This window comes from Herpailurus yagouaroundi, unplaced genomic scaffold (assembly GCF_014898765.1).
Source record: "Herpailurus yagouaroundi ecotype Mexico unplaced genomic scaffold, PumYag 77, whole genome shotgun sequence".
Classification (NCBI taxonomy): domain Eukaryota; kingdom Metazoa; phylum Chordata; class Mammalia; order Carnivora; family Felidae; genus Herpailurus; species Herpailurus yagouaroundi.
Window position 1 is genome coordinate 379,903 of NW_024412388.1, and position 27,476 is coordinate 407,378.

The window sequence follows — 27,476 nt, forward strand, 5'->3', positions numbered from 1 at the left end:
TGCTCACCCCCACTTCCGATTCCGGTGCGCCGTGCCCCGGGGTGGCCGCTCTAGCCAGCCGGGCGGACGTCGCCTGCGTCTCGCTGCCGCCTCGCGCCCCGCCAGGGAGAGAGCGTCGGCGCGTGCGCACTAGCGGGCAGCTCCTTAGGGCGGGGGCCGCAGGACGGTGGGCGCATGCGCTTCGGCGGGCAGCTCCGGGCGGTCGGACCTCCGGTGTCTCCGCTGATCTGGTCAGGCCGTCGAGGCCCTCCTGGGCATCTTTCCGCTACAGCGTTGTCGGCGGGCGGCCCCAGGGGTTGTCAGCGGCCGCAGGGGTCCCGGATCCCCTCACTCTGCACACTACCTCCCCATGAACCCTGGCCGAGAGCGGGGCGCGCCAATCCCAGGAAGACAGACAAGCTCCGTCAAAGGGTGTCTCCGGAGGTGCCGGCGTGAACTCCGCCTTGGGTTCACTGGGACCCCGACCCTCCCACCATGCTACCCTCCACGGAATGGGAGCAATCCGGCCTGGGGAGCGCAGTCCTTGTGCCCACTTAACAGGAGAGAGCTGGAGGCGCTAGAATCCTCCGGCCCCATCAGTAACTGAATCTGCCCAGGGCCCCTGAGAGTCATGTCCTGAATCTCCTTGTCTGGCCACCAGTGAGGCATGGGGATGGGGAGCACTACCAGAACCTGGGCCAGGTGGGGTCTGCCATGGGCAAGCCTGTCCAGCCCCTGCCTGTGGGGAGAGCTGGCCTCATAAAAATAGTTTCACTGTTTCCCCAACTGAATTTTCCACCCAGCCCATGAATGGGGTCATTATGCAACAGTGGACACTGCACTGAGGCTTGCTTTCTGCTCCCACAGTCCCCTCCCTGGCCCTGGGGGTGGGGGGGTGGGGGGGTGGGGAGGCAGAGCCTGGCCACTGTGAGTATGCCTGAAGCAGTTAGGTGCAGCTGCTGCTCCCAGGGCCGGCATCAAAAGGGTCCTGATTGCAGAGGCCTGGGGCTGGCCCTCTCTGCTCCTCAAGAGTGCCGTGGGGGAAGGCTTGGAGGGACGTGAGCACACAGGAGGTAGGAGAGTTGGTGTCTGAACGCGGGGTGGGCTGGGCAGCTGAGTAAGCCAGCATACGTACTGCCTACTGCCCTCCCTGGAGAGAAAACCCGGGACAGGGCCAAGCGGGGGCTGGGGTATCCACTCATAGGTTGTTTCAGGGGAAGTGCTGCATATCGACTATGAGGCAGGTGGTAATCATCAGCCTGGACAGGTCTGGAAACCACGTGCCGGACTGCATGGCTCTGTGGGACAACGCTGGTGTTCCAAACCCTTCACCAAGCCCCTGAGTGCCTCTTGGTACAGGCCACAAGTCAGCGAGGTGACTGATCACACAACCATTAACAGATGCCAGCAGAGGGCAGGCAGCCATGCTTACCCTCGACCCTGGCCCACCCGGGGCATCTCAGGCAGGATCTGGCCCCAGGCCCTGGGCAGAACCCAGAAGGAGTGCCCGTCGTCCCCCAGTCTGCTGCCAGGTGAGTCGACCCGTGGGAATCCAGCCTGCTTCCGCTTTCTACCACGTCACCCAGTCCTGGCCTGCCTGCCTGGTGGGGAGGCTGGCAGTTTCTGGAGCTCGGCCTCCTGCTGCGACACTGCGCATCGTGCCTGTGCCTTCACTCCTCTGCCTCCTCCGAGAGCTCTGCTGTCCCCATGCAGGGCGGACCCAGCTCTTTTTAGCACATGGAAAGTTACGTAAGGGAGGCTACCCCAGGGCACCTGGGGTTCAAGCACAGGTGTGTCTGGCACGCACTCACGCGCACCTGCAGAGCATAGGCAGTGGCGGTACGGGCCTGGGTCCTCGGGCAGGTAGAGGCACTCTCCTGCCTCGGTTGGTCCCTGTGTAAAGTGGGGGAGCCAGTGGGGTTGCATCTTGATGGAAAAGCTCAGCTCAGAACCCCCCAGCATCAGTCCCAACCTCCTGATCACCAAGCACCCTTGAGTCACACCTGAGGAAGAAGGTTCCCGAGACAGATGTGGCCACCAGGTCCTGCCAAGACCCTCGCCCACCGGCCCCACCTATGCTGCCCTCCGGGCCAACAAGGCCCACGCTGCCCAGGCCTCTGGCCGTAGAGCTGGTGGCCTCAGCGGTCAGGCAGGAGTGGGCAGCTAGGCTGGCAGTTAACGACGACTGAGACCTTCTCAAACCCCAAAGCCACCCTTCTGGAGAAGAAGCTGGAGCTAACCTTCCTGCCGGACTTCCTTCCAACCACTGCCACTTCCGCCAATGGCCAAGCTGCAGGGAGAAGATGGCCGTGCTCACTCCTGAGCATCTTGGGTCCAGGATCCATGCTCCGTGTCAGAAGAGCTGCCAGGAAGCCAAGAGGGTTAGAGCCAAGAAAACACCCCCCCCACCCCCACCCCCACCACCACCACCACCACCACCACCACCACCACCACCACCACCACCACCACCACCACCGGTTGCCACCCCCGCCCCAGGGCAGGACCTGAGGGTCTCAGTTGCATGTGACCAGTAGGGGACCGTGGGACCAGGGCTCAAGAGAGGGTACCAAAGAGCCAGCCTGGAGGTGACCAGGCAGGAAGTGTGCACACCCCACCCCTTCCAGTGGGAACACTGGGCAGACCCTGAGCTCCACCCACCCCCAACTGCCCGGAGGCACCTCAGGGAGCCCCCTCTGTGCTGGCCAGAGCCTCTGCTTAACACTGTGGTCAGTGCTTAGGGGAGTGAGGGGACTCTGCATTTGCACCGGGAAGGCCCCTCACCCTCCTGGAAGCAGGTGGGCCAGCCCCCAGGCCCAGGGAGGATGACCCCCACCCGCCCATGCCCACCGGGAATCCAGCACACATACAGAGGCCGTGGGCTCGACTTCACTTCTGTCACACCAGAATCTCCTAGGACCGACTCTGAGCTGCCCGAGGGTAGGGCCACCCACGGAGGAATGAGCTGAGCCTGGGGGCCCCGTGCAACACCAGCACCGACAGTGTCCAGGAGGGCCCCAGCCTGGACGGGGACTCCTTGGCACCCCTAGACCCAGCCTCAGTGGAGGCCGGCTCTCAAAGTCCTGATGGGGGGTGTACTCCAGGTGGGGCCAGCATCCTACTGTCCCGCGGAGAGGGTGGAGCGCGTGGGGCCTCTGAGGCGTCCACGCATCCCTTCAACACACAGCTATAGAGGAGTGACCGCACGGGCCCACACTGTGCCGGGGGCTGGGGACGCCCTGCCTGGCCCCAGCCCTCAGTCCTGCTCCTCGGGGGGCCAGTGAGGCTGGGGAGGCAGGAGAAGGGATGTGCCCGGAAGAGAGGCGGGGCTGCTGGCCTCACGGCCACTAGATGCAGTCTCTGTGTGCTCTCTGGCCTCTCAGAGGTGGGCTCTGGGGTGGCCTCCTCCCCTCCCCACTGGTTGCCGAGCCTTGGCCCTGGCACCTTCTGCTGGCCCCTTGGCAGTCCTCAAGGTGTTTCCCCAGGAGGAGGGAAGGAAGGTTTGTGCCTTCTGCCTGGATGAGCTCAGGGCACTGAGCTTCCTCGGGGCACTCGACTCGAGTCCTTCAGGGCACTGGGCATCGATCGACACAGGCGTGCCTCTGTCCCTGGCCAGGGCTCTTTCTCCCACAGGAACGCAGGGGCTCCCTCCAAGCTCCCTCCACGCTGCCCTTGGCTGGCAGGGACTCTGGCCAGACCTGAGCCGGGGCCTCCAGGGCCGTCCTTCCTGGAGGCTCATTTCTTCAGCCTCCTGAGCCACAGGTTACCCCTGTTCTCATTCCAGAGCACCTGGGACCTTCCCGTGCTGCTAGGAGGCCTCCCGCAGGACAGTGTGTGCCCCACCCCCTTGGTAACATCGCCTACCCCACGAAGGGAAATTGCTTGTGTGGTGGCAGAGGCCTGAGACACCCCAGGCCCGTGCTGAGGTTAGGGGCTATGATGCTTGGGGAGGGACCAGTGATATCAGCTGGTCCCACCTCTGAGCCTTGTGCAGGAAGAGGAAACAAAGGCCCATTCTGCACTTGAGGAAATGGGCTCAGAGAGGTTGAGTAATTTGGGCAAAGTCCCACAGTAAGTGACAGAGATGTGATTTGTACCCACACCCGCGTGAGTCCAAGGCCTGCTCTCCCCAGGCGTGAAGGCATGACTTCCCTCTCTAGGCATCACCAGTGGCCATCTGCCTCCTTCCAAAGCCACAAGGCTGATGACCCCACCCCTCCTCAGAGCCCAGGCGTCCCAGCAGGGCCTATTGGAAGTGGGGCTCCCTCCCTCAGCACCCATTGGGGGCAGGGTGTAGAGCCTGCCCTGGGGAGGGGGCAGTGGGGCCTGAGCTACGCCTTCAAACCTGGGATCAGGCTGAGGATCTGGTCGCTTGGGATGGTGAGGCCTCTGGGTCATCCTGGGGACATGCTAGACGCCCCCCTCCCCCCAACTGGGCCAGAGGGGTGGGGTGTCCTGGGTTGTCCTGCCTCTGGTGCACCGTCCGGCCTCATACAACAACAATGAGGCCAAGGACTTCAAACCCCCCCAGACCGTGTGATTTGGCCTTGAGTGTGGTGTGTGTTGTCAGCATGTGGTCTCAGCGCGTATGTGGCCAAGACACGTGGTGTCTCATCTTCGTGGGAGGCGTGTTGTCTTAGTGTGTGGTGTGATCAGCGGTGGCCATATTATATGGTAGGAAGGATGAACTGTGTGCCACAGGCCACCAGGTGCTATCTCCACACCCAGGCCCTGGGTTGTTCCCACAATTAGAGCCTGTCCCAGCAGCTGGGCGGCTGGCCCTAGACACCTGAATTCTGGGAGCGGAGGCCCCTGCCCAGTGCCCCTTGGCCACAAATACCTGTAGTCGGTGCTCGCAGTGTGAGCCAGGCAAGCGGTGGGGAGCAGGCACCACTCCCGGGCCTGTCAGGAGGCAAGCGGGCAGACAGGCGAGGGGCCAGGGCACTGCAGGGTCTGCTGGGAGTCAGGTGTCTGACCCAACAGAGATCTGAGCGTCAGGAGCTGGGGGAGGGGAAGGTCTGCTCAGAGAGAGGCAGGGCAGCCATCCGGGGGGGCTCTTCTCCCTCCAAGAGCCCTTTACCCCTAGGCCTGGCGCCCAAGGCTCTGGGCAAGAAAGGCTCACCCAGGGGGAGGACCCCCATCCCTGCCCTCACGGCTTCCCCTTCCAGGTCCAGAGTGGGTGTGCCTGCCCCCGCCAGCCAGGCCCCTCCCCGCCTCACCCCACACCCAGCCAGCCTGTTATAAATAGGAGGCTGCCTGGCCAGTGTCGGGCCACATCCCACTTTGCCTTGTTACCCACTACAGCGTCGTCATCAGGCCACCCACCACGGGAGAATGGAGGCACCTGCACAGGAAGGCTCCAGCTTCAAGGTACCCAGGGGCACCTGATGTGCCCATGCCGGGGCAGGGAGGGAAGGTCTTCTCTGGGGGTCTCTCTAGCCTGAAGTGGAGGGCGCTGTGTCCCACATGTCACCTGGAGCACCAGCATGCACAAGGGGCGAGAGATGAGGGTCGTGTAGTCCCCACTGAGGGCTTGGTGCGTGTGACAGGAGAACGTGTATTTGCACACGCACGTGCGTGTGCGAGTGTGTCCGAAGGGGCCGTCGCCCTGCTCCTGCTGTGTCTGGCTCGAGGCTTCTCGGATCCCGAGTGCCCACATTCACCCCAGTGCATCCGGGGCCCTCTTCCCAGGTGGCTGGACCCTGCCCCTATCTCAGGAAGCCCTGGGGGCTCTCACTGGTCCTCCAGATCCCCATCTTCAGGGCCTCCCCTTTTCCTGCCCTGATAGCCCCAGCTGGGGCAGAAGGGGGCTGGTCTGGGCTACATGTGTGGGGGAGGGTAAACATGGTTCCTGGATTCAGAGAGAACCTTCTGGAGCTCCTCTTGCCTAACCTATAACACACAGCTGAGGCTCCTACCTCACCCGTGAAGGCCCGCTCTGATCATGGGGGACACGCATGTGAGCGGAGCTCTGTGCATGTGAGAGCCACCATTAGCACCCTGTGCCGGTACCTGCTCCTGGCCAGGCACGAGGGAGGCCCGCAAACCTGAAGCTGGGAAGGGAGGCCAACCTACCCACACCTGTACCTATGGCCCTGCGAAGCCGTACCTACAGCCTGCTCCAACATGCAGGTTCCCGGAGCTCACGGGAGCAGCCTGTTTGGGTGTACCAGGCCGGGCGTGTGCTGGCAGATGCTTATCCGCTGCCCCTGGCTCAGCCCCCTCCCCAGGTGCCTCAGGAGGGGGCCAGAGGTCAGGAGGCCATACCCTGGGTGCAAGAAGGCCTAGTGATTCAGATCAAGATGCGGACAATGTGGAGAGTCCACCGGAAGCCCATGCGGTGACTCAGCACATGTTCAGGGCTCACAGGCCTGGCCTAATCAGGGTCCCATGTCCCTGTGTGCCGGAGGAACTGGGGGTCTGGGGGCCCTGGTCTGTGGCTCTCCTTGTCTGGGGCCCTCAGGTCCCCACCACTGGCTGGCCCACTGACCCCTGCCTGCTCTTCCTGAAGCCCAAGGTCCACAAACAGGGCTTCGCTGGGGACACAACTTGGTAGATGACGCCTCGCCGTGGGCCCACGGCACTGAGCGACACTCAGGCCTGACCCTTGGCCCAGACGTGGCCGAGCAGCCTGCTTCTGTCCATCCCAATCAAATGCGGCCGTACTGGCCACTGAGGGTTGGTAGAGGCCGTTGGGGCCCAGAGTTTGGTCTTTCCAGGGCCCCAGACTTTCCACATTGGCTCTGGGCCAAGGACACAACCCAGACAAGCAGGCCACCTGGCCTGCCCCTCCCCCAGAGGCCCCTGCCCCACTTGGGGGACAGTTAGCAGAGACCCACCCAGCCTCAAGCCAGCCTGCAAACAATTTCAGGCAGGGCTTAAACACCATACCCTCCACTGTCCCCATCCCCACCAGCCAGACCCAGCTCTGGCTGCGATGAGGCATGCCTGAGGAGGCCGCCTGGTGCCCGGCCAGGGGTGGGGGGGGGGGGGGGGGGGGATGGCTGCAGGACTGGTCCCGAGCCTCTGATAGGGACCTCTTTCAAGCATCAGCAGGCTGGGCTGTGCCATAGGCGGCCGAGGGACACAACTGTCCCTAGAGTTCCCGGGGACAGAGAATGGAAGTCCTCCCAGCCTGGGGTGAGGAGGCCTGAGTGGGAGTCAGGCCAGGCACCAGGCAGGGGCCACACCAAAGCTTGCTTCTTGGGCGCAGGCAGGAGCTATGGCCCAGGCATCCGGTGGCTCCCCAGAGTCCCATGATGCCCAGCTGCCCCCGCCACCTCAGCCCGAGATCGAGGAGGGGCAAGGGGAGGGGCTTGTGGAGCTGCACGCCTCCTTCCGGGAGCTGTTCACCTTCTTCTGCACCAACGCCACCATCCATGGCGCCATCCGCCTCGTCTGCTCCAGCCAGAACCGCCTCAAGACGGCATCCTGGGGGCTGCTGTTCCTGGGTGCCCTGGGCGCACTCGACTGGCAGTTTGGGCTCCTCTTTGAGCAGTACTGGAGCTACCCGGTCATCATGACCGTGTCCGTGCACTCGGAGCGAAAGCTCTTCCCGTCGGTCACTCTGTGTGACATGAACCCACACAGGTGAGGGTTCCTGACTCCTCACCTCTGCAGCCCGCGGGTGTCTCCCCAGGCGTGGTCACAGTGGAAGCTCCACTGGCTCAGGAACCCTGAGCCTCTGGTTGGGGAGTGGGGGGTGGGACGGGTACCAGACAAGGAAGAGCCAGTTGGAGCTTGCAGTGGTCAGTGTCACCCAGACACCCAGGTGCTGGGCCGCCTGGAGCAAGGGTTCGGGTCGGGGGGTACCGGAGAAGAGAGCAGGATAACATTCCAGGTGGGGAGGCAGAGGGGGCAAAGAGGGGGGGAGCAGTGGCTGTGCCGGAAGGTTGGTGGAGTGCACACGGGCTCCAGGCCAGGCTGGGGGCGGGGGGGGGGGGCTGACCTCACTCTGCAGCCCAGTTTGAAGCTCAGGCTTCCCGAGGATGGGGCGAGGCCGCTGTCCCCAGCGGTAACCCCGTGACTGATGCGGGGGACTTTAGGGGGTGGCCCTGGCTCAGCTCACCCCTCTCCCTCGCCCTGACCTCTCCACCCGCCAGGCCGAGCTCAGTCCGCCACCATCTGCAGGCACTCGATCGGTTCGCCCGGGAGAACATCCGCTCTCTCTACAAATTCAACTTCAGCGAGGACGGGGATGTCCCCTTTGCCGACGACCAGGGCCCACGGCCTGCCTTCTACCTGGACCACAGCGTCCGTCTGCAGAGGCTGAGCCACCCAGATGGCCAGAGCAGAGTGGGTTTCAGACTGGTGAGTGTCCCTAGGCCTGAAAGGTCCTGGCGAGCCGTCATTCTGCAGGGCTCTGCATTGGGCGTGGGCAGGCAGGGAGGCTGTGCTGTGCTGACCCCATGCCCCTCAGTGTAACAGCACAGGCGGAGACTGCTTCTACCGGGCCTTCTCGTCAGGTGTGACAGCCGCCCGAGAATGGTACCGCTTCCACTATGTGAGCATCTTGGCCCTGCTGCCCGCTGCCCACGAGGACAGCCACCAGAGCCACGGTGGCCACTTTGTCTTCTCTTGCCAATTCGACGGCCGGGACTGCCAGGCCCGGTGAGTAGGGGTGGGGCGGGCGGGTGGCTGCTCCCCTCGCTCCACCCTGCAGATATGGGTGCCACCGCTGAGTTTCCTCCAGAGATGACGCAGGTCAGAGTCCCTCAGGCCACATGCAGTGGGGTCATGGGTCAGAGGAGGGTGCTGGTCTGAGTGTGGCTCCTGGCTCCAGGCACTTCCAGACGTTCCACCACCCCACCTATGGCAGCTGCTATACCTTCAATGGTGTCTGGGCTGCGCAGCGCCCGGGCATCACCCATGGTGAGTGCCAGCCGCAGGCGGAGTAGGGGAGAAGGCATCCTGGCCAGCCTGGCCTCACCCCGCTTCTTCCCCCAGGAATCAGCCTGGTCCTCAGGACTGAGCAGCAGGACCACCTCCCGCTGCTGTCCACGGAGGCTGGCATCAAAGTCATGATTCATGAACGTGACCACACACCTTTCCTGGAACACCAGGGTTTCAGCATCCGGCCAGGGACCGAGACCACCATCGGCATCCGAGAGGTGGGTGCGCCCCGTCCCCCCCACTCCGCACTTGCCTGCCCAACCCTGGGGCCTCAAGGGCCGGGACAAGAGTGGGACTGTAGCGTTCTCCCTCCCCCAGGACGAGGTGCGCCGGCTGGGGAGCCCCTATAGTCACTGCACCGACGGTGTGGAGGGTGTGGGTGGGCAGCTGCTGTACAATGCCTCCTATACCCTGCAGGTGAGTCTGGGGCCATGGGGTGGGAGGAAGGGAGCGTCTCAGGGAGGACCCAGGGGAGGCCGGGGGAGAGGACGGTCAGGAGAGGAAGTTGGGGGGGGGGGACGAAATGGGGAGAGGCGGGTAGGGCTGGGGTAAGGGGGGAGGGGGTGATGGAGGAAGGCCCAGGGAAGGCAGGTGCGCTGCTGAGAAGGAGCTGAGCCAGGACCTCCTGCACGCTCTGGCGGAGGGATGGCTGCCTCTGGAACCTTCAGCCCGTGTCCCCTGCTGTCCCCCCAGGCCTGCCTGGTATCCTGTTTCCAGCAGCTCATGGTGGAGACCTGCTCCTGCGGCTACTACTTCTACCCTCTGCCGGCAGGGGCCCAGTACTGCAGCTACTCCCGGCACCCAGCCTGGGGTGAGACCCGCCCCGCCCCGTTCCGCCCCGCCCCGCCCCATTCCGCTCCGTTCCGCCTTGCCCCCTCCGTCCCGCCCTGCCCTCTCCTCCCTCCCAACCCGCCCGTTCCACCCCGCCCCTTTCCGCCCCACCCCGCCCGCTCGCGTCCGCCCCGCCCCGTTCCGCCCTGCCCGCCCCACCCCGCCCCACCCCGCCCTGCCCCGCCCAGTTCGCTCCACCCCGCCCCTTTCCGCCCGCCCCGCCACGCCCCCCTCCGCCACGCCCTCCCCTGGGGGTGGAAGGAGGTCAGGCCTGGTCAACCTAGAAAGCTCTCCTCCACGCCACCCTGGGTCGGGGTGATGGGTTCATCTGTGACACCCCCCCCCACCTCTGCAGGCCACTGCTTCTACCGCCTCTACAGGGACCTGGGGACACACCGACTTCCTTGTGCCTCCCGCTGCCCCAGGTCCTGCAGGTGAGTGGCAAGTGTTGGGGTTCAGGGTCAGGGGTCACTGCCATAGCACGACAGCAGGAGTGTTATGGGGATCTGCCTCTCCTAGGGAGTCTTCCTACAAGCTCTCTGCCGGGACCTCGAGGTGGCCTTCCTCCAAGTCAGCTGTGAGTCCGCTGAAGGGGTGGGGTGAGGGGCTGACAAGCTGGTGGGCCTCACAGGTCCCAAAGAGCCCACCCTGGACCAGGCTGTACCCCTGCTCTTACCCCTGCCCCACAGCACCCTGAGGGCTGGGAGGAGCAGTGGCCACAACGAGGCTTCTGTGTGCAGGACTGGATCCTGGCTGTGCTGGGCAAGCCAGGCCGCAGGAGCTCAAGCCAGAGCAAGAGCCCAAGCCCAAGCCTCAGGTGGGTGCACTCCTCCTCCTCCAGAGGTCTCGCCCGGGCCCCTCCCCCTGACAGCCTTGCCCTTCTGGGCCCCAAGGAGGAGCCCTGCCCCTCACACCTCTGCCTTGCCCCAGGAGCAACATGGCCAAGGTGAACATCTTCTACCAGGAGCTCAACTACCGAACAGTGGAGGAGACACCCGTTTACTCGGTGAGCCAGCCAAGAACCAAGAGCTGTGGTGGGGGCAGGACCAGCCCTGGTCAGACCCCCTGGGGCCCGGCCATGGCGCAGCCCTGTGCACCTGCTCACAGCCCACTGATGCCTGCAGGTGCCCGAGCTGCTCTCAGCCATGGGCAGCCTCTGGAGCCTGTGGTTCGGCTCATCTGTCCTCTCTGTCCTGGAGCTGTTGGAGCTGCTGCTCGATGCCGTAGCCCTCACACTGCTACTGGGCTGCCGCCGGCTCCGCAGAACTCAGGGGTCCCAGACAGGGGCAGCCACAGTGGCGTCCCACGCCCAGCCGGAGGCCAGCCAGTTGCCCACTGACTGCAGGAACGATGTTAATCATCTGGGGGGCCCTGCTGGCCTCTTCTCCCATGCCGCTTCTGGGAGCTGTGGCAGGAATCTTTGCTGAAGTTAGGCCAAGTGAGAGCCCCAGCCTCCTGACACCTGAACCAGCCTGAGCTTGTTCTGACCCTGAGGAATATGGGAGCGGTGGGCTCTCCTGGCTGCCCAGAGTGAACCAGACCAGCCCCACAGAGCCGCCACCAGGCACCCAAGCCAAGCCCAGGGCCCAGGAAGCAGCAGCACGGAGCCCACAGGCAGGCAGGCGGGCACCAGGGTGCCCAGCCCATTGGGCCCTCTCATCAGCCCAGTGGTGGCCCAGGGGTGGCCCCACTCAAGGAGGCCCAGGCAGGGGGGAGGGGAGCGTCCCCACCACTCTGGATTCCTGCGTCTAGTCTGTACGTACCCGTGAGTGTGTGCATGCAAGGGGGTGGGGGGTACCTCCACATGGGAGTGTGCCTGTGTTTGGTGTCACTGTCATGTAAAAACGTACGTGTGCTTCTGAGTGTGCCAACATATCTGTCTACACCTATGTGTAGGTGTGTGCGGGCATCAGGCAGAGCCTTCCTTAACTCAGGACAGGTGGAAGGAAGGGTAGGGCCAGGCCAAGGTAACCTTGGTGACCTTGGGCTGCTTTGTAATAAAACTTGTGATCTCACCTGGTGGCCGAGTGTGTGCACCTCCCCAGTCACCCTTCCTGAGTAAGCTGGAACCCCCAGGCTGCACCACCACACCCCTCAGAGCCACAGACATGCTGTGGGGGCCAGGGGGCAGGAGGGCAGCTGTGCCCACAGCTAGCTTGCAGAGCCAGGGCTTGCCCAGGAGACAAGACCGGACCCAGATCACCCCCACCGCTTTGCATCCACTCCTACTCCCTCCAGGTGCCACAGTCCAGGCCAGAGAAAGGCGGAGGGCCCAGGGAATGGGGCCTGTTGGTGTTGGGAGTCGGTTTCCATCAAAGAGGCCACAGGTCCCCAGCAGGTCCCCAGCAGTCAGAGGCTGGGTTCTGACTTACTGTGTCCTTTGGGGGCACTGGTGCTACCCCACTCAGGGCCACCCCTTGGAGAAGGCAGGTGACCCGGAGACACCCCCTCCCCAGCTGAGACAGAGTGGAGTGAGGCGGGTGAGCCAATGACAGGCAGGGGTGCAAGCAGCAGTTTATTAACTGTGATCTGGAGCAGGGGGCGGGTCCTGCCAGCCCGAGGCCCTGATGCAGGTGGTGGGGTGGGAGGTGGGGGCAGAGCTCAAGCAGGGAGAAAGGAGGGAGTTAATTCTGCTCTGTAGGGGTCACGGCCAACAGGCAAGGGAGATGGGGGGGCACTTAGTCAGCACCCACCTTGCCGCCAATGGAGCCTCCCTGGACAGTTTTTGCATAGTGACCGGCCAACTGGCCTTGGCCTGACCAAGGATGTAAGTTGGGGAGAGGCCCAGCCACTGCCCCAGGGCTCCAGGAAAGGGGAATGCAGAGCGAACACCTTGGTGGGCCCTGGGGAGTGAGCTGAGGGACCCCTGGGCCCATCCAAGGGCCCAGCTAGAGGAGCGAGGCAGGTGAGGGGCAGAACAGAGCTGCAGGAGCCCCCCCTTCCCCCCCCCCCCAGCAGCAGGCAGAGCCGGGCCCGTCCAGGTGGCCCTCAAGAGTCCACAGAGAAAAGACACAAGACAAAGTGAGAAAGAGATCGTTGTAGAAAATCCGCTCGGTCTGTGACAAAGAATGTCAGATGCAGGGGCGGAAAGTGCCAAAGTCCTTTATGCACCGGCTCTGGGCCAAGCGCCTCTGGAGGAGGCAGAGACAGGTCTCGGGCTGCCCAGGACTGGGGCCTGCGTGGCCAGCCACATGGCCTCGGGACGCCCGCGTCCAGCCAGGGCTGAGGCCCCAGGCCACAGCCCCCCCCCCCCCCAGCACCCGAGAAGCCCAGCCTGGATGCCGGTCACTAAGTGAGGTACACGGGTTGATTCCCTGGATGGGCTGTCCCCTTCTGCCCTTGAAAGGCGCTGGTGGCCAGCCACCAGCCCCAAGGCCTAGCAGAGGGGCTCTGGGGGTGTGTAGGAGGGACCCAACTAGCAGGTCAGTGTTCCATGGCAGTAAAGGTGGGGGCACGAGGTGACACCGGCCCCAGAGCGGGGGAGGGAGGGTGGTTCTGAGGGGCACAAGGTGACACGGGGCCTTGAGAGTGGTTTGTGACATGAGCGACCCGGGCTCCCGAGGAAGGGGCCACCTGAAGACGGAGGGTCCCCGGGTGCGGCGAGGGGCATCAGATGATGCAGCACCTCCCAGGGGGAAACGTGGGGCTTCAGAAGACCCCGTGCTGGGGTCCCTCTCACGGCCCTGGGGGTCGGGCAGCTCCCGGGAGGGCAGAGCAGGCAGCTGGGGCTCCAGGGAATGGCCGGGGCGTCCCGGGCAGGGCAGGGGCCTGGCCGCCCTAGCTCTCCTCCAGGTGGAGGCTGATGAACTCCTGGATGCACCTGCGGTACTGGAGCTCCGTGGGGCTGCTGCCCGCCAGGGGGCCCGGCTGGCCCGGGGGCGCCTCCGCCTCTCGCATCTCCTCAGCCATGCGGGCCAGCCGGAGCCTGGGGGAGGCGCGGCGGCGTGAGGTGTGGAGGGGCGGGGAGGGCGAGAGCGGGACGCGCTCCTTCCCCCAGAGCCCCCAGCCTTCGCGCCCCACCCCCGACGGCCCCGTCAGCGCTCACAAAGTGACGATGTCCGCGTTTGCCTCCTGGATCGCGATGCTCAGTGGGTCCTGCTGCTTGTGGTCCAAGGCGTGCTGGTCGGCCCCCCGCTTCAAGAACAGGCAGACCTGACTGAAGAAGGGTGGAGGGGACGGGTCGGGGCTGGCCAGGGGTGGGAGGAGGTGGCCCCAGCCCCCCTTCCCTGGGCGGGCAGGAGGGGCGCCAGAGACTCACCCTGTGCGTCCCAGGAGTGTGGCGTGGTGCAGCGGCGCCCTGCCCCGGCTGTCTCTTTGGTTCACGTCTGCTCCGTTTTGCAGAAGGAATTCACAGACAATCAAGGAGCCCTGGGGAGCCGAGTACAGTCAGGTTAAGCTGAGGAAATGGCTCCTCTCTGATCTCGGGGGGGGGGGGCCGGCGCGGGGCGCGGGCACAAGGGGCCCTTGTGTGGGCACCAGAAGAAAGCGGGCTCTGAAGATGCACCTGTGCCCTGTGCCACCCCCCTGCGCCTGCTCACCCCCAGCACAGCCTGCACCAAAGGCGTCTTGCCCTCGTCCTCCGCGTCGGCCCAGTTGACCTCTGCCCCGTGCGCCAGCGCCATGGCCAGCGCTCGGAGGTCTCGGGTTCGCGCCGCTCGGTGCGCCAGTAGACCAGGGTGCAGCTCGCGCACGTCCGCCAGACCCCAGGCCTCTGCTTCTCCATCCGCCTCCCCGCTGGACTCCTCCGACTCTGCACCCTCTACGGGGAGAGGTGCTGCGGTCAGGGGCTGTGACCAGGCCAGGGGTGCGGCTGGGGAGGGCCGGGGCGGGGACGGGGTGGCGGGGGGGGGGGGGGAGAGGGCGCACACCCACCCTCCTCAGTGACGCTGTCCACAACAGAGCCTCCGCCAAAGGCTAGAACGTCAGAGCTGCCATCAGAGCTGCCTCCTAAGCCACTGTCGCTGCTCAGACCTGCGGGGTCCGGGGACAGAGGGGGTCCTTAGAGCTCCTGACTCCTGCTGGAGCCCTGTGGGAAGGCTGGAAGCCCCATCCATCCTCCAGGGACAGGATCTGCTGCCACGAGGGGAGGGGAGCCCTGCCTAGGATGGGGGGTGGGGTGGGGAGGGGAGAAAACCAAGGAAGGGCTCAAAGGAGCCAAAGTAACGCATCAGAGAGCACAACTCCAGGGGAAGCCACCCCCCACCCCCCAGCAGGTCAGCCCTGGCAGGATGGATGGGCGGAAGCATGACCATGCACAGAGGATATTCAGCCCTGTCTGTGCTGAGTGCACCCTGGGAGGTCACTGTGCAGCAAGGGGTCTTTGCCAAGCCCTGGGACACCCCCACCTCCTCTCCCCCTCCCCAACTATGCTGAGTGAAATCTCAGCTGGCTTACCCAAGGGCAGCCCCAGGCTTAGGAATGGTGAGGCAGCGCCCTCTGCCGCCTGAGGGCATGCCCTTGTCACCCCCAGCACCCCTGTCTGTTCTTGGCCTGGGTCCACGCCTTCTGCCTACACTGCCCAGAAAGGCTCTACAAGTGCTCCAGACCACTGGGTGCTGGTAAATCGTTAACAGGAAGCCCTTGGCGGGAAACCCTGCTTGTAGCATGTGGCCCCCAACTCCAAGAGCGGCTGGGAAGGGTGCACAGTTCTCTCACGGGCTGGCTCCAGCACACAGCTGTCCAGGCCCCCAGCATGCACATGCGCGCGCGCACACACACGTACCTATATGCCTATGCGCACATCCAGCCACACGCCCACATACACTCCAATGTGCGCACCGCGCACACAATTCATACACATCACTCTCAAGGATCAGGACCTCGGTCTCCAAGTCAGTGGCCAAGTAACCCCAGACCCTTGAGATGCTATCTCAACCTTATCCCTGCTTGACCCCTAAATTCTCCCCAGCCCCAGCCCAGTCCTTCCTGCAAAAAACGCCTGTCCCTCTGGTCTCCGAGCACATGGCTAAGGCTGTCCACACTCATCCACCTCAAGATGAGCATGCCTGGCCCTGCTCTGCTGGCCTCACTGAGGGGAGTCGGGTGACAGGGGCCAGGGCCCTCACGGCACTTACTCCGTGGACCGGCTGCAGCAGCTCCAGCATCGAAGTAGGAGAAGAGGGAGTCCAGCTCATCCGGGCAGAAGAGAGAGTCCCTCCGGAACTTGCGCTCCACAGCACCTGCTGCGGGGAGGTGGGGAGACTGAGACCCAAGGCGAGGTAGGGTGCCCAAGTCATGCTGGTAGTCCCTGCCTCCCTCCTCCTCCATGCTGGAGCCCATCCCCAACTCTGCATGGGCACGTGAGCTAAGGGAGCAGCCTGCTGGCACCTGAGGACAGAGCAGCCACAGAGGGCAGGATGGGCTCCAGCCGGACCTTGCGGCGGGCAGCAGGGACCCGGGGGGAGCTGTGGTGGCGCTGGCACTTTTGCGCCCTCCAGGGCCGGGGGACGTCCCGGGCTGGTGCAGACGGTGGCTTCCGCAGGAACTTCTTTTCCACATACTTGTCCTTGATCCAGGCCTCCTTGTCCTGCCTGCACCAGGGATGGCCATGAGGCTGCACCGCGTGGGTGGGGGCTGCCCTGGCCCCGTCTAGGCTGCCCCCCCCAACCTCACCTAGGGCTGCTGGCTGTGGGCTTCCTGCCACCTGGCCCCTCACACTGAGCCTCGTAGATCTGGTTCACGGTGCTGTTTCCAAGCTCACACATCAGCTAGCAGGAGAAGGGGTGTACAGCATCAGCCCCAGGTCATGCCCCTCCTTCTCACCCCCACCCCCAGGCTTGCAGACCCGGCTCCTGCAGCCACCACCCCCTGCCAACGGTCTGAGGTGGCCTCCATACATACCTTCAGCAGCTCTGGCTCCCATGAGTCCAGGGTCAGGGACCGCACCTTGGAGCAGTGGACACCCAGGCTCCTGGGAGGTGAGGAGGCAGGGGTGAGTCAGGGCGTGGCTCTACCCCAGCACCTCAGCCCCAGCCCACCCAGTGGGCGCACCTGTGGATGCCGGAGCACTCGATGCAGAGCAGCACCCCCAGGTTGATGCTGGCCCAGCGGGGATCCGGCTGGCCACAGTCCCCACACTGGCTATTGCCAGCCACGTTCTGCACACGCTGCAGCACGCTCTCGCCCTTGACGCTGCGCTCCCGCGAGTCCGTAGCAGAGTCGATGCTGCTCGTGGACGGAGACGCCGTGCGGTCCAGCCTCTGGGGATGGTGTGAGGGGCCACTCAGCCTTCAGGAGTTCCAGCCTCGATCACCCCGGTGGGCCCCCTCTCCCCCCCCACCCAGAGATGCCGGCACAGGCTAGGACGCCTGAAGCGTAAGCCTGCGTGTCCGTGTGTGCACGCATACTCACACGCACGTACACACGACGCGCACACCTACGTGTGCATGAGCACGTGCTCACACTCACATGCACGCTTGCATGCAGCCTGCAGGGGCTGCCTCTCTGCAGCACGCAGGCACGTGTGCACACACGTGGAGGGTCCCGAGAGGGCCGCACCTCACTGTAGCAGCTGTCCGGGCTCTCCCGGTAGGCAGAGGCGATGCTGGCCTGCACAGCTTGAACCCAGGCCTGCCGCAGCTTCTCTGAGTCGGCCTGCAGCATGCAGCTCCTAGGGGAAGGGGACCATCAGGCCGGGCGGGCGGAAGGGCTCCCTCCCCCACCCCGCCCCGGGTTGGGCCTCCTCACTTGGTGGGTGACACGACCTCAAAACAGAACCTCCGTTCGATGTCCTCACATGGCTTCACGGAGCACAGACGGAGGTCATCCACCACCACGGTGAGCACGTCCTGCGGGCGGCACCACCGGGGCCCTTGCGCTCAGCACGCAGGCCTGGCCCTGCGCTGACCACCCATTTATCGTTCCATTTTAGAGACACAGACCATCTGAGACCCAGGTGGTCTCTGCCCTCGGGCGGCCCATTCAGGCTCAGTGTCCTCAACCCTGTGCAACCCCCGCCGCCCAGCCCGCCCCGGGGTCCAGGCGGGGAGGGGCCCGGCTGTCACTGACCCAGCCCCAGCAGCCCTGAAGCGCACCTTGAGTTTCTTCTGGTAGACCAGCTGGCTGTTCTGGATGGAGAACCAGCGCCTGGGCAGGTGGATGGGCCAGGAGGGGGTCAGGCAGGGCCAGTCCCCTGTCTAACCCCGCAGACCCCCTGAGCAGGCCCCTCCCTCACCGGTTCCACGTCTTGAAGGCATTACTGGCCCTCTTGAAGAGGTAGCCCTCCATCACCACACCGCTGGGCGCGTCCACATCAAACTCCACTTTGGGCTCATCGTAGGAGAAGTCCTGGGGGTGGTTGGAGCCCAGCCCCCAGTGAGTGCCCGGCCTGGCTGCGAGGACACTGCTGCCCTGCCAGGCTCCCCCAGAGCCAACGCTGAGGTGGGGCACTCCTCTGACCCCAGCACGGACCTTCACCCTGAAACCCCACTGAGGGCAGACGCCTCACACTACAGCTGAGGGCCCCAGCCCACACCCCCAGCCTTGTGGGGCCAGCAGGCTCTGGGATCAGGAAGGAAGCTTCCTGCCCCCATCCTGAGTCCCCCATTCATGTTGCCAGCTGGGCCTGCTCCAGCCAGCCTGACAGAGAGCTCCATTCACAGAGACTGAGGAGACACTGGGTGTTGTCCTGTGTGTCCGGCGGCAGGAGAGGAGGCCCGGCCACCTGCTCCCCTGGCTGAGTGGGGGCAGAAAGGGACAGCTGCTGCTGTTCCCGCGGGGGATGCAGTCCAGCTCAGCCCAAGTCCCCGCTGGTGCCAGCCGCCGCCGCATGCTCGCAGCAAAGTGAGGTGTCCTTGGTGCTGAAGCTCTGCGGGGCGGGGGAGGGCAGAGGCCCCGCCCTGCCTGCTCAACTGCTCCCCCCCCATTCCCTCCCCCAGGGCACTCCCACTCACCTGCAGCAGCGTCTGAGGGGGCCAGGAGCAGGAGGGGGTGCAAAGAGGGAGAGAGAGAGCCGATGAGTGGGCTCCCAGTGGTCTGGGAACAGTCACTCCTACCTGCAGCCCACCTCTACCCTGGGGCTGTCTGGGCAAGAGCCAGCAACTGAGGCCTCAGAGACCACCACTGGCCTCAAAGGAAGGAAACCCCGGGTCCCCGCTCTAGCCCCAGCCCCAGCATCTGGAACCCGGATGGGCTGGCTCCCCTGCCCACCCAGGCCTGGCCTCTAAGTGACCCCTAAGTGACCGATGCCCCTTCTACTCTGCCGTTTGAGGCTCCTAAGAATGGAGACCTCTCTGGAGAGAGTGGGCATCTCAGTCGGCTCAGTCGTTAAGTATCCGACTTCAGCTCAGGTCATGACCTCACGGGTTCGTGAGTTCAAGCCCTGTGTCAGGCTCTGTGCTGGCAGCTCGGAGCCTGGAGCCTGCCTCGGATTCTGTGTCTCCCTCTCTCTGCCCCTCCCCCACTCGTGCTCTGTCTCTATCTCTCAAAAATAAATAAACGTTATGGGGCGCCTGGGTGGCGCAGTCGGTTAAGCGTCCGACTTCAGCCAGGTCACGATCTCGCAGTCCGTGAGTTCGAGCCCCGCGTCCGGCTCTGGGCTGATGGCTCAGAGCCTGGAGCCTGTTTCCGATTCTGTGTCTCCCTCTCTCTCTGCCCCTCCCCCATTCACACTCTGTCTCTCTCTGTCCCAAAAATAAATAAACGTTTAAAAATAAATAAATAAATAAATAAATAAATAAATAAACGTTAAAAAAAATTTAAAAAAAAAAAAACAGAGACCTCTCCTTCTGAGCACACATTTGTAAGCGAAGCAGCGTGGGCAGGCCTGGGGGAGAGGGGTACTGGCTTCTTGGGGTCCCCCTTCCATGCACGGAGGTCAGGGGGTGCAGGGCCTCACCCGCTGCTGGATGGCAGCATGCTTTCGCTCCATCTCACGCTTTTCCACTGCCGAGTCGATCACCAGCTGGTCTAGCTGTGGGGGAGGGGCACCAGGGAGGGGCATGAACATTCTTCCTGAGACCCGGGTCTTGGGTCTCGCCCCACCCCGCGGGCTCACCTCGGCTGCCAGCTTCTTCATGTAGGGGTCCAGCTGGTGCAGCAGGCTATAGCCCTGCTGGAAGAAGCTGTGCTGGGCGTGCATGAAGGACAGCATCTGTAGGCAGGGGCGGGGGGGCACAGGTGGGACCAGGCCCCCAGGGGCCCAGCAGGTGCACTCACATCCCCTGCACCTCACGGCCTGTACTCAAGGCTAATGCCCCCCCACCCCTACCAACCAGTCACTCACAGAATCCAAGATCTCAAACTTCTTCTTGGCCTGGAGTACGTTGATCTGCCAGGGGAGGGGTGAACGGGTGAAGGGTGTCAGGGACGAGGCAGCCCATGGACTGTCCCTTACCGCAGAGTCCTCTCAGGCTTGCTTGTGGTTCCCCGAGACCCCCAGCTCATCTTCAGCCCCCTGCACTTGTGCCAGCCTCACCCTCCCGTGGTCAAGGAGTCCCTCCCCACGTCAGGACCGTGGGTTCCTCCCACGGGCAAAGCCAGAAATTCTCAGACCTGCTCCCAGGCCTTCCAAGGCCCCCTCTGCAAGATCTTCAAGGCCACAGCCCCACCCCTGTCCCCGGCCCACCCTTGCCTGGGCACCCCGCCACCCTGTCCGTTCCCAAGATCCGGCATCTCGGGTTTTCTGGAGGCAGAGGGGACCCTCCGAGCAACAGCTCTGTCTGTCTGTCTGTCTGTCTGTCGGAATACAGAGCGGCCTCCACCCCCTTCCAGGCCACAACTGCTCTGTGCCCAGCTGCTGACCTGGAGCACATAGTCTAGTGCCAGGTGACGGAAACACTTCCGGGTGAGGGTCAAGGCACCTGTGGCCTCCTCCACCTCGTGGGGCCGGTGCCGTGGGGCCTGGGCATTCCTCACGAGGGACAGCTCCATGTCCTCCCGAACTTTGTCAAACTGTTTCTTGGTCTCCTTGAATTTCCGCACGTCCCTGAGGGCCAGCAGGTGTCAGGCCAGGGTCTTGGGAGGGGTGCATGTAGGATCTCCCACGTCCATGAAATGCTCTCCCTCTACTTGTGCCCACTCTGTGCCCCCAGACAGGGCCTCCCTTCCCCACCTGCCAGTCCCAGCACCCCACCCCCCCGTTACGGCTCTCCTCCTCCTCCTCCTCCTCTCCCACCAGGGCCCGTCCCATGATCCAGGGCCTCCCCCTGCCCTTTACCACCTCACTCCCAGGACCAGTCCAGCCTAGGGAGACCCTCTGCCTCACCCTGGACCCCAGACTCAAACTCAGATTCAATTCTACATCTTCACCTGGGGGTGCCACAGGCACCCCAACTGCACATGAGGCATAGAGGTCAGGCCTCAGTGCAGCCCCCACCCCTCCCACAACCTTAATGCCTTCTATAGCCCACCCTCACTCCTTGCCCAAGGCCCTCCTGGCTACCCTGTGTGCACCTTGACCCCTCACCCTGCCCTCCAGGCACTGTTTCCTTGACCCCAGGCCTGTCCTGCCTCCAAGCCTTGGCTCCTGCCGAGTCCCCCACCCACAGTCTTGAAGGCAGGCCCCAGGATCCCCCCTCCCAATCAGGCGTAGCTGTACCTGCTCCCTGTGCTACCACAGGTGCTACTACCAGCCCCTCCCAGGGCCAGCAGAGGCCAGGCCTCCCACAGGGCTCTGGGGGCCACTCACTCTTTGACGAAGTTGTGCAGTTGCTGCCGCACAGACCTCTGGGCCTGGTCAAACAGGATCTGTGGGCCAAGGTGGGGGCGGTGGGGTTAGGGCTCCAGGGACCAAGCCCCTGTCACTGCAGATGAGGACCAGGGAAAGCCCCGCCCAGCCCTGCTTGGGCTCCAGCTGTTTGCCCCCCCAGAGCCAGCCTCACAGGGTCCAGGGACTGGGCGTGGCCCCAGGCCTGGGTTGATGCCCAGAGGCCACAGCTGTGCCCACCTGCCCATCTCCCCCACCGGGCTCTCAGCCAGACTAGAGACCAGAGCACCACCCCATGCCAACTCAGGGCAGGCATACACAAGACACGGCCTCCCGGCCCTGGGAGGCCACCTCAAGGATGGCCAGGCCTACAGGAGAAAGAACAGGATTAGAGCCCAGAGCTTCCAAGGGACTCGACCTAGGAACAGGTCAGGGGTCCCTACAGCGCTGACCAGACCCATAGTCAGATCCCTCCCAACATGGGAGGAGGGCTGGGCCCTAAATGGGAACAGACAGACTGACAGACAGTGCAGAATGAGCTATCCTGAGCTGGTTTATTTCTAAACTTCCCCTGCAGGGGTGGGGCTCCTTGTTTAGTCTGGGATCTGGTTCCCAAGCCAGGGTCTGACCACCCACATGTGCCTTGGGCCCTATTCTGTGTGTCCTGTGCTGGGGGCTCTGAAGGGCTTGAGGTCACCAGACCCAGCCTGGGTAGCAATGAGATTGGCAGTTAACCAGGGGACGTGGGGTCAGCCTAGGAGATACTTGTGCCGCCTGGCCAGAGACCCCTGCTCAACTGGGGGACCCTGGACCAGCCTCTGAGACCCCATTGCCCTCAGGCCTCGACTATGCTGCCACCTCCTCCCACCCCCAGGGTCCAAATAACCTCCCCACTGCCTGGCCCTCACCTGGGACACAGCAGAGCACCTCAGTGATGTTCCCCCCACCCCCACAGACTGGAAGAATAGGAACGTGGCTTCCCAGCAGCCCGCCAGCTCAGCTCCCTCTGAGCCAGCTGACAGCCATTCCAGGCTGGGCGGGGCCTGCGGGGAGCCGGCGGGGGGGGGGGGGGGCGCCTGGGATGGGAAGCCAGAGGGATGTGCCCTTGGACAGGCCCCCATACATCACCGCACTGTGGCCAGGGCTTACCATGTGGTAGTTGACCATCTCCTGCAGGCTGTCTCCAAACCTCTGCAGACATTCCTAGGGGGAGGCGGGGCAGGGGAGACCCCTTGCTCAGATGAGACAGCTGTGTTCCCAGGGTGGCTGGCACCTCCACCCACAGGTATCCGAGCCGCCCACCCCTGCGGCCCAGCACAGATGCCCACCTGCTCCCAGGGCCTGGGCATAGTCAAGGGGCTGCCTGCCTGTGCCACCCCTGTCTAGAGGTCAGAGATCAGCCGCCCCCTCACCGAGATGACGGTGTCGCCCTGGCACTGCTGGGACAGGTCTCGAACACCACTCACGAAGAGCCTGTTGGTCGTGACATAGGCCTTGCCAGCTTCGATCATGCCACTGCACAGCTTGACCAGCTACGGATGACGGAAGGAGCCACATTCTCATGGCCTGCAAGGGGCGGCCCTCGCCTCCTCCAAGAGATCAGGCCACAGAGGCGGGAGCCCCCCAGGGCCCATCGGGGCCCGGGACGCAGCCATGTGAGCCAGCCCTCCCTGTGACCCACCTGGAGCCGGGAGGGCAGCAAGGTGGCGGGTGGGTCTTGGCTCCAGAGCAGAAGGCTGGAGCAGGACAGCGAAGCCCAGACTGGGGAACCCAGGGCCCAGGTGGGCATGTGGTCCTAGCCAGGGGGCTGGCAGGACCAGCCAGTGAGGGTGCTCAGGGATGCTACCCCTCCCTCCTCCCTCTTCTCCTCCCCTGCCCCTGCCCTCGGGCCCCCAACCCAGCCACTCAATAGCACCCTCCCCACCCCGTCCCTAGTAACAATCCCCACCCCTCGCCCAAAAGATGGCAGCGGGGGACTCACCAAGGCCTACCCCCTCTTGACAGGAGACACACGTGTGCCGCACGCGCCCCCTGGGACAGGTATGATAGGTAGGGTACAGCCGGGGAGAACGAGGCACAAACCCAGAGGGAGGGGCCGAGCCCTGATCACACACGCACACAGACACACACACTCATACACGAGCCTGTGTGTGAGCCAGGTCAGGGCCAGGCACGGGGGCAGAGAGAGCAGCCCAGGACCCTCCATTCACCCCTGGGCCCCGCCTTCACCTTGTCTAGTTTTGCCTCGATCTCCACCACGTCTGTTTCCACCTCGTCAATAGTAGCCCTGCAACAGGAACACAGGTGGCTGCAGGCCCGCCAAGCCACAGCGTCCCCAGCCCCACGTACCTCTCTGTGAGGGTCTGCAGTGAGAAGGGGCCACTCGGCTTAGGCCACCCGCTCCCCTCAGCCCACTCGCTGTCCTACGCTCCTCAGACATGCAGGAAATAGAAGCTGGCAAAGGCCGATGCCCCCTGGGCAGAGGGTGTGGGACTGGGACCCAGGTCCAGCTGACTCCAGAGCCGCCCAGCACCCACCACCACTCCCATCAGAGAGAGGCCCAGTCGGCTATGATGGCGGCTGGCTGCTGTGGCCCCAGGGAGAGAAGGTCATCAAGTCCCTGAGGACAGAAAGAGGGGCTGCTGGTCACCCTCCTGGCCCGGCCACTCCAGGGCTGAATTGACCCCAGATCCCACCTAGGTCCTATGGAGCCTGGGGCCAGCCAGTCTCAGGGCACGTAAGCATGGGCCAGCTAGCTGCTCTCTCCGGTCCTGGCAGATTATGAGACCCCAGAATAACTGTTGGACGCGTGCCCCCTGACTCCTCCAACCTCAGAATACCAAACAGCACAGTCTGCTCAAAGGGAGTGGTGGGTCAGGCCTCAGAGGAGCCCACTCCCACCGGGACAGCCTTACAATGGGGCTGCCTCAGGGAGGGAAGAGTTAACGAATGACATCACCAGAGAAGCCACAGACGGGAGAATCCCCGGAAGGCAAGGCAGATGGATCTGGCACGTGACCCCTCCCCGTGTTCTGGGAACAGGAAACAGGGAAAGAGGGCCAGGATCCTGGCGCCCCCCCCCAACCCACTCAGCTGATGAACTGGGCCCATCTGGCCTCCAGGGGATGAAGGACAACGGAGAATCAGGGCCGGGGCTGACAACAGGGCCAGAGGTGAGAGGCAGAGCTCCAGGGACAGGTCTTAGGTCAGGGTCAGGCAGAGCAAAGGCCATCCAGGTCTAGTGTCCCCCCCTCATCCCCCCCCCCCCCCCCCCCCCTCGCCCCGGGGGGGGGGGGGGGGGGGGGGGGGGGCGCTGTGTTCCAGTGTTTCCCAGTCCCTCACATGCCTACAATTTGGAGATTTGGAGTTGTGGGGAGGGTGCCAGGCAGCCCCAGCCAGCGACTTTGGAAGTTCCCCACCGCACTCACTCCCTGGCTGGACACGGGTTCCTCTCTGAGCGCCATCCCTTCCAGTGGGGCTAAGGGGACTCTGAGTTCCAGAGAAGGTATGAGACACGCACCGGGAGTGGATGCTGCAGCAGGAACCCTGGCTGCCCCAACTGTCCTGAGCCGCTGCACAGAGAGCTGCTGCCCTTGGGCAAGGCCGGTGGAGGGTGGGGGGTCCCCCACAAGGGTGGGGCTGCACCAGATGCTGATGAGTGTGCTCATGGGAGGCAAGTGGGTGCTCAGCAGAGAGCAAAGCACCAGCACCCTGTCCTGGGAGCCCTGGCCCCCAAGGACCCGAGACCTCCTTTCCTGTCCACCCCCCCTCCAGGATTTCTTCAGCAGCTTGTATGACAAGGAGGAGGGTGAGGCAGACTCTCCCACCAAAGCCATGACTCAGCGCCTGAAGCCCCACCCAGGGGACGGGGCACTAAGAACTAGGGGGCTGCGCCTCCAGGCCTGTCTGGAAGAGTCTGGACTCTCCCACGTGCATCCCAAGGCTGTGGGGCTCTCCCGAGGCCAAGAGCATGTAGGCAGGGTCCTTCTTCCCAGGTCTGAAGCCACCTGGCCTCACATCACTGGCCACAGCCTCCCACCCAGCCCCACTCTGGCTCATCTCAGGCCTGCCACCGGAAGTCCCTGTGGGGGAGGAGACAGTGGACCCTCAAGAGAACCTCAACGCCCTGTTAAATCAGCCCAACCGCCAAACCAACACGGTGTAGCTTCTACGATCCAAGGTTCAGATGAATCTCCTCAGCCCCCCTCCCAGGCCCAGCTGGGCACTTTCCAGGGGTAGCCCCTCCCTGCCAGAGGAAGCATGGCAAAACCCAGGCAGCCACTGCACCCACTGTGTGCCACAGTGGTGGCAGACCAAGCTAGTGGGAGGGAAGGCCAGGAGGTGAATGGGATGCCAGTGCCCCCAGTCCGACAAGGCAAGGTGGGCCTGGACCCCTCCACTCCGGGGGAGAAGGACCATGAGGTTTCTGAGCAAGCGGGGCGGGGGGGAGGGTGGTGAGGCTAGCGTGCCTCAGCCAGGACCAAGACCCTGGCTATGTCTCCCCCTACGGCCTGGGTCCTGGAGGGCAGTGGGTGGTGGTGGGGGCCCACGACTGTAGGTGCCTGAGCTGCTCACACCCCCTCCCTCAACCAGTCAGCAACAGAAGATGGGTGAACGCAGAGGATCCCCCCAGCCCCTCTGCCTGGGGCCCCTTCCTGGACCAACCCCTGACTCCTCATCCGTAGCCTCCCCAAGCCTTTGTGACTCTCTGTCCCTGTGTGATGGTTGTGCAAGGGACCCAGGGGGAAGAGCACCAGGGCTGAGGCTCACCAGTCCATCCACACACAGGTCCTCATGCCAGCACACCCAAGACCCAGCAGGCACACACACGCATGACCAAGGACACATGTACACAGAAGCATGGTAGAAACACTCACGTGCAATCAAATGTGCATGCAGGCAGTGACACAGAGTACACACACACACACTCAAATATGTATACACGATACACACAGATGTACAGATGCATATGCCTACTGTCAGAATACACGTGTGTTTAGTGCCAGAACTCATATGTGCGTGATAAACACATAGTACGTGTATACATCCGTGTACATATCCACACAGAGAGGTTACAAAGTGACACGTGCACACGCACTCACGCAGGCACGCACCTATCCCTGGTCTTCATGTACACATCAAACATGCCAGCCCAGTGGTGCGGCCCACCCACACATTCACGTCCAGGATCTGGCACCTCAAGGGAGGGTCCAGAGGAGCAGAGCTCACACATATGCACCAGAACACAAGCATATGCACCTGCCACACAGAGGGTGCTTCGTGGTGCACGTGGGTGAGCCCACCTGCACTACCAGGAAGGATTAAACAGACAAGCCCAGGGCTGGGTACAGGGCAGGACCCCCACCCGAAAATCCCACCCAGTCTGCTCAGCCTAGGGCCCACGCCTCCAAGCCCCTAGGTCACCCCTGCCAAGCAGCCAGCCCTAGACTGAAGCGTGGCTCCTGCTGCCTGACCCCCATGCACTGCTTTGGGCACACGGACCAAGACACATTCCAGGGACTGACGCTCCTGGCACCCAGGCCACCCCGGCCAGAGAAGGACTGCAGGGCCAGGAGGGCCTCAGCCCCGTGCAGGTGGCCAGCTCGATGGTGCAGACACAAAGCGGGGGTGGACACTCCCACGGAAAGGTGGCTGTACCGGCGGCCACCCCACCCCCACGCGCGCACTCTCCGCGCGAGGTGACCGGCACAAGGGGCATCTTTTGTTCAAGGCCTTTGGGCCCGGGGCTGCGGGCTTTGTCCGAGGAGGGGTCCTCCAGCTCCCGCGCCCCCCCACCCCCGGCTCCCGTGCCCCGGCTCAAAGGCGGCAACGACGCCCCCCCCCCCCAGCCCCGTGCGCCCACCCACGGCGACCCCGGGTGCCCCGCGGGGGCGGCGACCCCCGCCGACCACAAAGGGCCGCACCGCCCCTGGGGGCGCACCTGAAGCGCGGCGAGTCCTTGATGCACTCCTCGAACTCCACCGTCATGGCTGCGGCGGTGCGCGGCGCTCACTGACACGAGGACCGCTGAGCCCCGAGCGGCATCCCCGGCCGGCCCGCTCGCTCCTCCGTCAGCCGGCCCGCCCGCGCCGCGCTCGGCGCCCGCCCGCCCCGGAATGAGGCCGCCGCGCCG

At 64.2% G+C, this 27,476-nt stretch overlaps 2 protein-coding genes across 10 annotated transcripts; one reads left to right on the forward strand and one right to left on the reverse strand.

Moving 5' to 3' along the window:
* The first annotated feature begins 159 nt into the window (after positions 1 to 159).
* SCNN1D (sodium channel epithelial 1 subunit delta) lies at positions 160 to 11,448 on the forward strand. Of its 5 annotated transcripts, XM_040458123.1 has the most exons (15): positions 160 to 1,052; positions 1,381 to 1,511; positions 5,284 to 5,346; positions 7,190 to 7,566; positions 8,079 to 8,286; positions 8,396 to 8,586; positions 8,669 to 8,847; positions 8,923 to 9,086; positions 9,187 to 9,285; positions 9,562 to 9,679; positions 10,055 to 10,133; positions 10,219 to 10,276; positions 10,389 to 10,516; positions 10,630 to 10,705; positions 10,824 to 11,448. In XM_040458123.1, the coding sequence occupies exons 2-15, from the start codon at positions 1,404 to 1,406 to the stop codon at positions 11,124 to 11,126; spliced, it is 2,151 nt and encodes a 716-aa protein (XP_040314057.1). In that variant the 5' UTR covers positions 160 to 1,052; positions 1,381 to 1,403; the 3' UTR covers positions 11,127 to 11,448. The 5 variants fall into 5 exon arrangements, with proteins under 5 accessions (XP_040314057.1, XP_040314049.1, XP_040314063.1 ...); XM_040458115.1 differs by having other exon boundaries at positions 160 to 1,511; XM_040458129.1 differs by having other exon boundaries at positions 162 to 1,511; positions 10,440 to 10,516.
* A 1,779-nt stretch (positions 11,449 to 13,227) lies between these two features.
* Positions 13,228 to 27,457, reverse strand: ACAP3 (ArfGAP with coiled-coil, ankyrin repeat and PH domains 3). 5 transcript variants are annotated; one of them, XM_040458100.1, is made up of 25 exons: positions 27,285 to 27,314; positions 23,573 to 23,630; positions 23,325 to 23,374; positions 22,756 to 22,875; positions 22,493 to 22,546; positions 21,326 to 21,384; positions 20,440 to 20,623; positions 19,922 to 19,966; positions 19,694 to 19,789; positions 19,535 to 19,609; positions 18,591 to 18,602; positions 17,873 to 17,985; positions 17,733 to 17,784; positions 17,386 to 17,486; positions 17,197 to 17,308; positions 16,690 to 16,898; positions 16,540 to 16,609; positions 16,312 to 16,406; positions 16,027 to 16,229; positions 15,774 to 15,881; positions 14,572 to 14,670; positions 14,238 to 14,458; positions 13,958 to 14,067; positions 13,745 to 13,855; positions 13,228 to 13,624 (listed from the first exon to the last, which is right to left on the reverse strand). In XM_040458100.1, the coding sequence occupies exons 4-25, from the start codon at positions 22,852 to 22,854 to the stop codon at positions 13,477 to 13,479; spliced, it is 2,376 nt and encodes a 791-aa protein (XP_040314034.1). In that variant the 5' UTR covers positions 22,855 to 22,875; positions 23,325 to 23,374; positions 23,573 to 23,630; positions 27,285 to 27,314; the 3' UTR covers positions 13,228 to 13,476. The 5 variants fall into 5 exon arrangements, with proteins under 5 accessions (XP_040314034.1, XP_040314028.1, XP_040314011.1 ...); XM_040458094.1 differs by lacking the exon at positions 23,325 to 23,374 and having other exon boundaries at positions 15,774 to 15,878; positions 27,285 to 27,457; XM_040458077.1 differs by lacking the exon at positions 23,325 to 23,374 and having other exon boundaries at positions 27,285 to 27,456.
* Positions 27,458 to 27,476: the final 19 nt, after the last annotated feature.

Excerpts from the sequence above, each read along its gene's own strand:
- SCNN1D (XM_040458115.1), top strand. The coding sequence starts at position 1,404 with ATGCTTACCCTCGACCCTGGCCCACCCGGGGCATCTCAGGCAGGATCT. Across the intron at positions 7,567-8,078 it reads TGTGACATGAACCCACACAG|GCCGAGCTCAGTCCGCCACC; the intron begins GTGAGGGTTCCT and ends TCCACCCGCCAG. Across the intron at positions 10,517-10,629 it reads AGCCCAAGCCCAAGCCTCAG|GAGCAACATGGCCAAGGTGA; the intron begins GTGGGTGCACTC and ends GCCTTGCCCCAG.
- ACAP3 (XM_040458070.1), bottom strand. The coding sequence starts at position 23,132 with ATGCCCACCTGGGCCCTGGGTTCCCCAGTCTGGGCTTCGCTGTCCTGC. Across the intron at positions 20,624-21,325 it reads CTGCACAACTTCGTCAAAGA|GGACGTGCGGAAATTCAAGG; the intron begins GTGAGTGGCCCC and ends GCTGGCCCTCAG. Across the intron at positions 19,967-20,439 it reads CACTAGACTATGTGCTCCAG|ATCAACGTACTCCAGGCCAA; the intron begins GTCAGCAGCTGG and ends CTCCCCTGGCAG.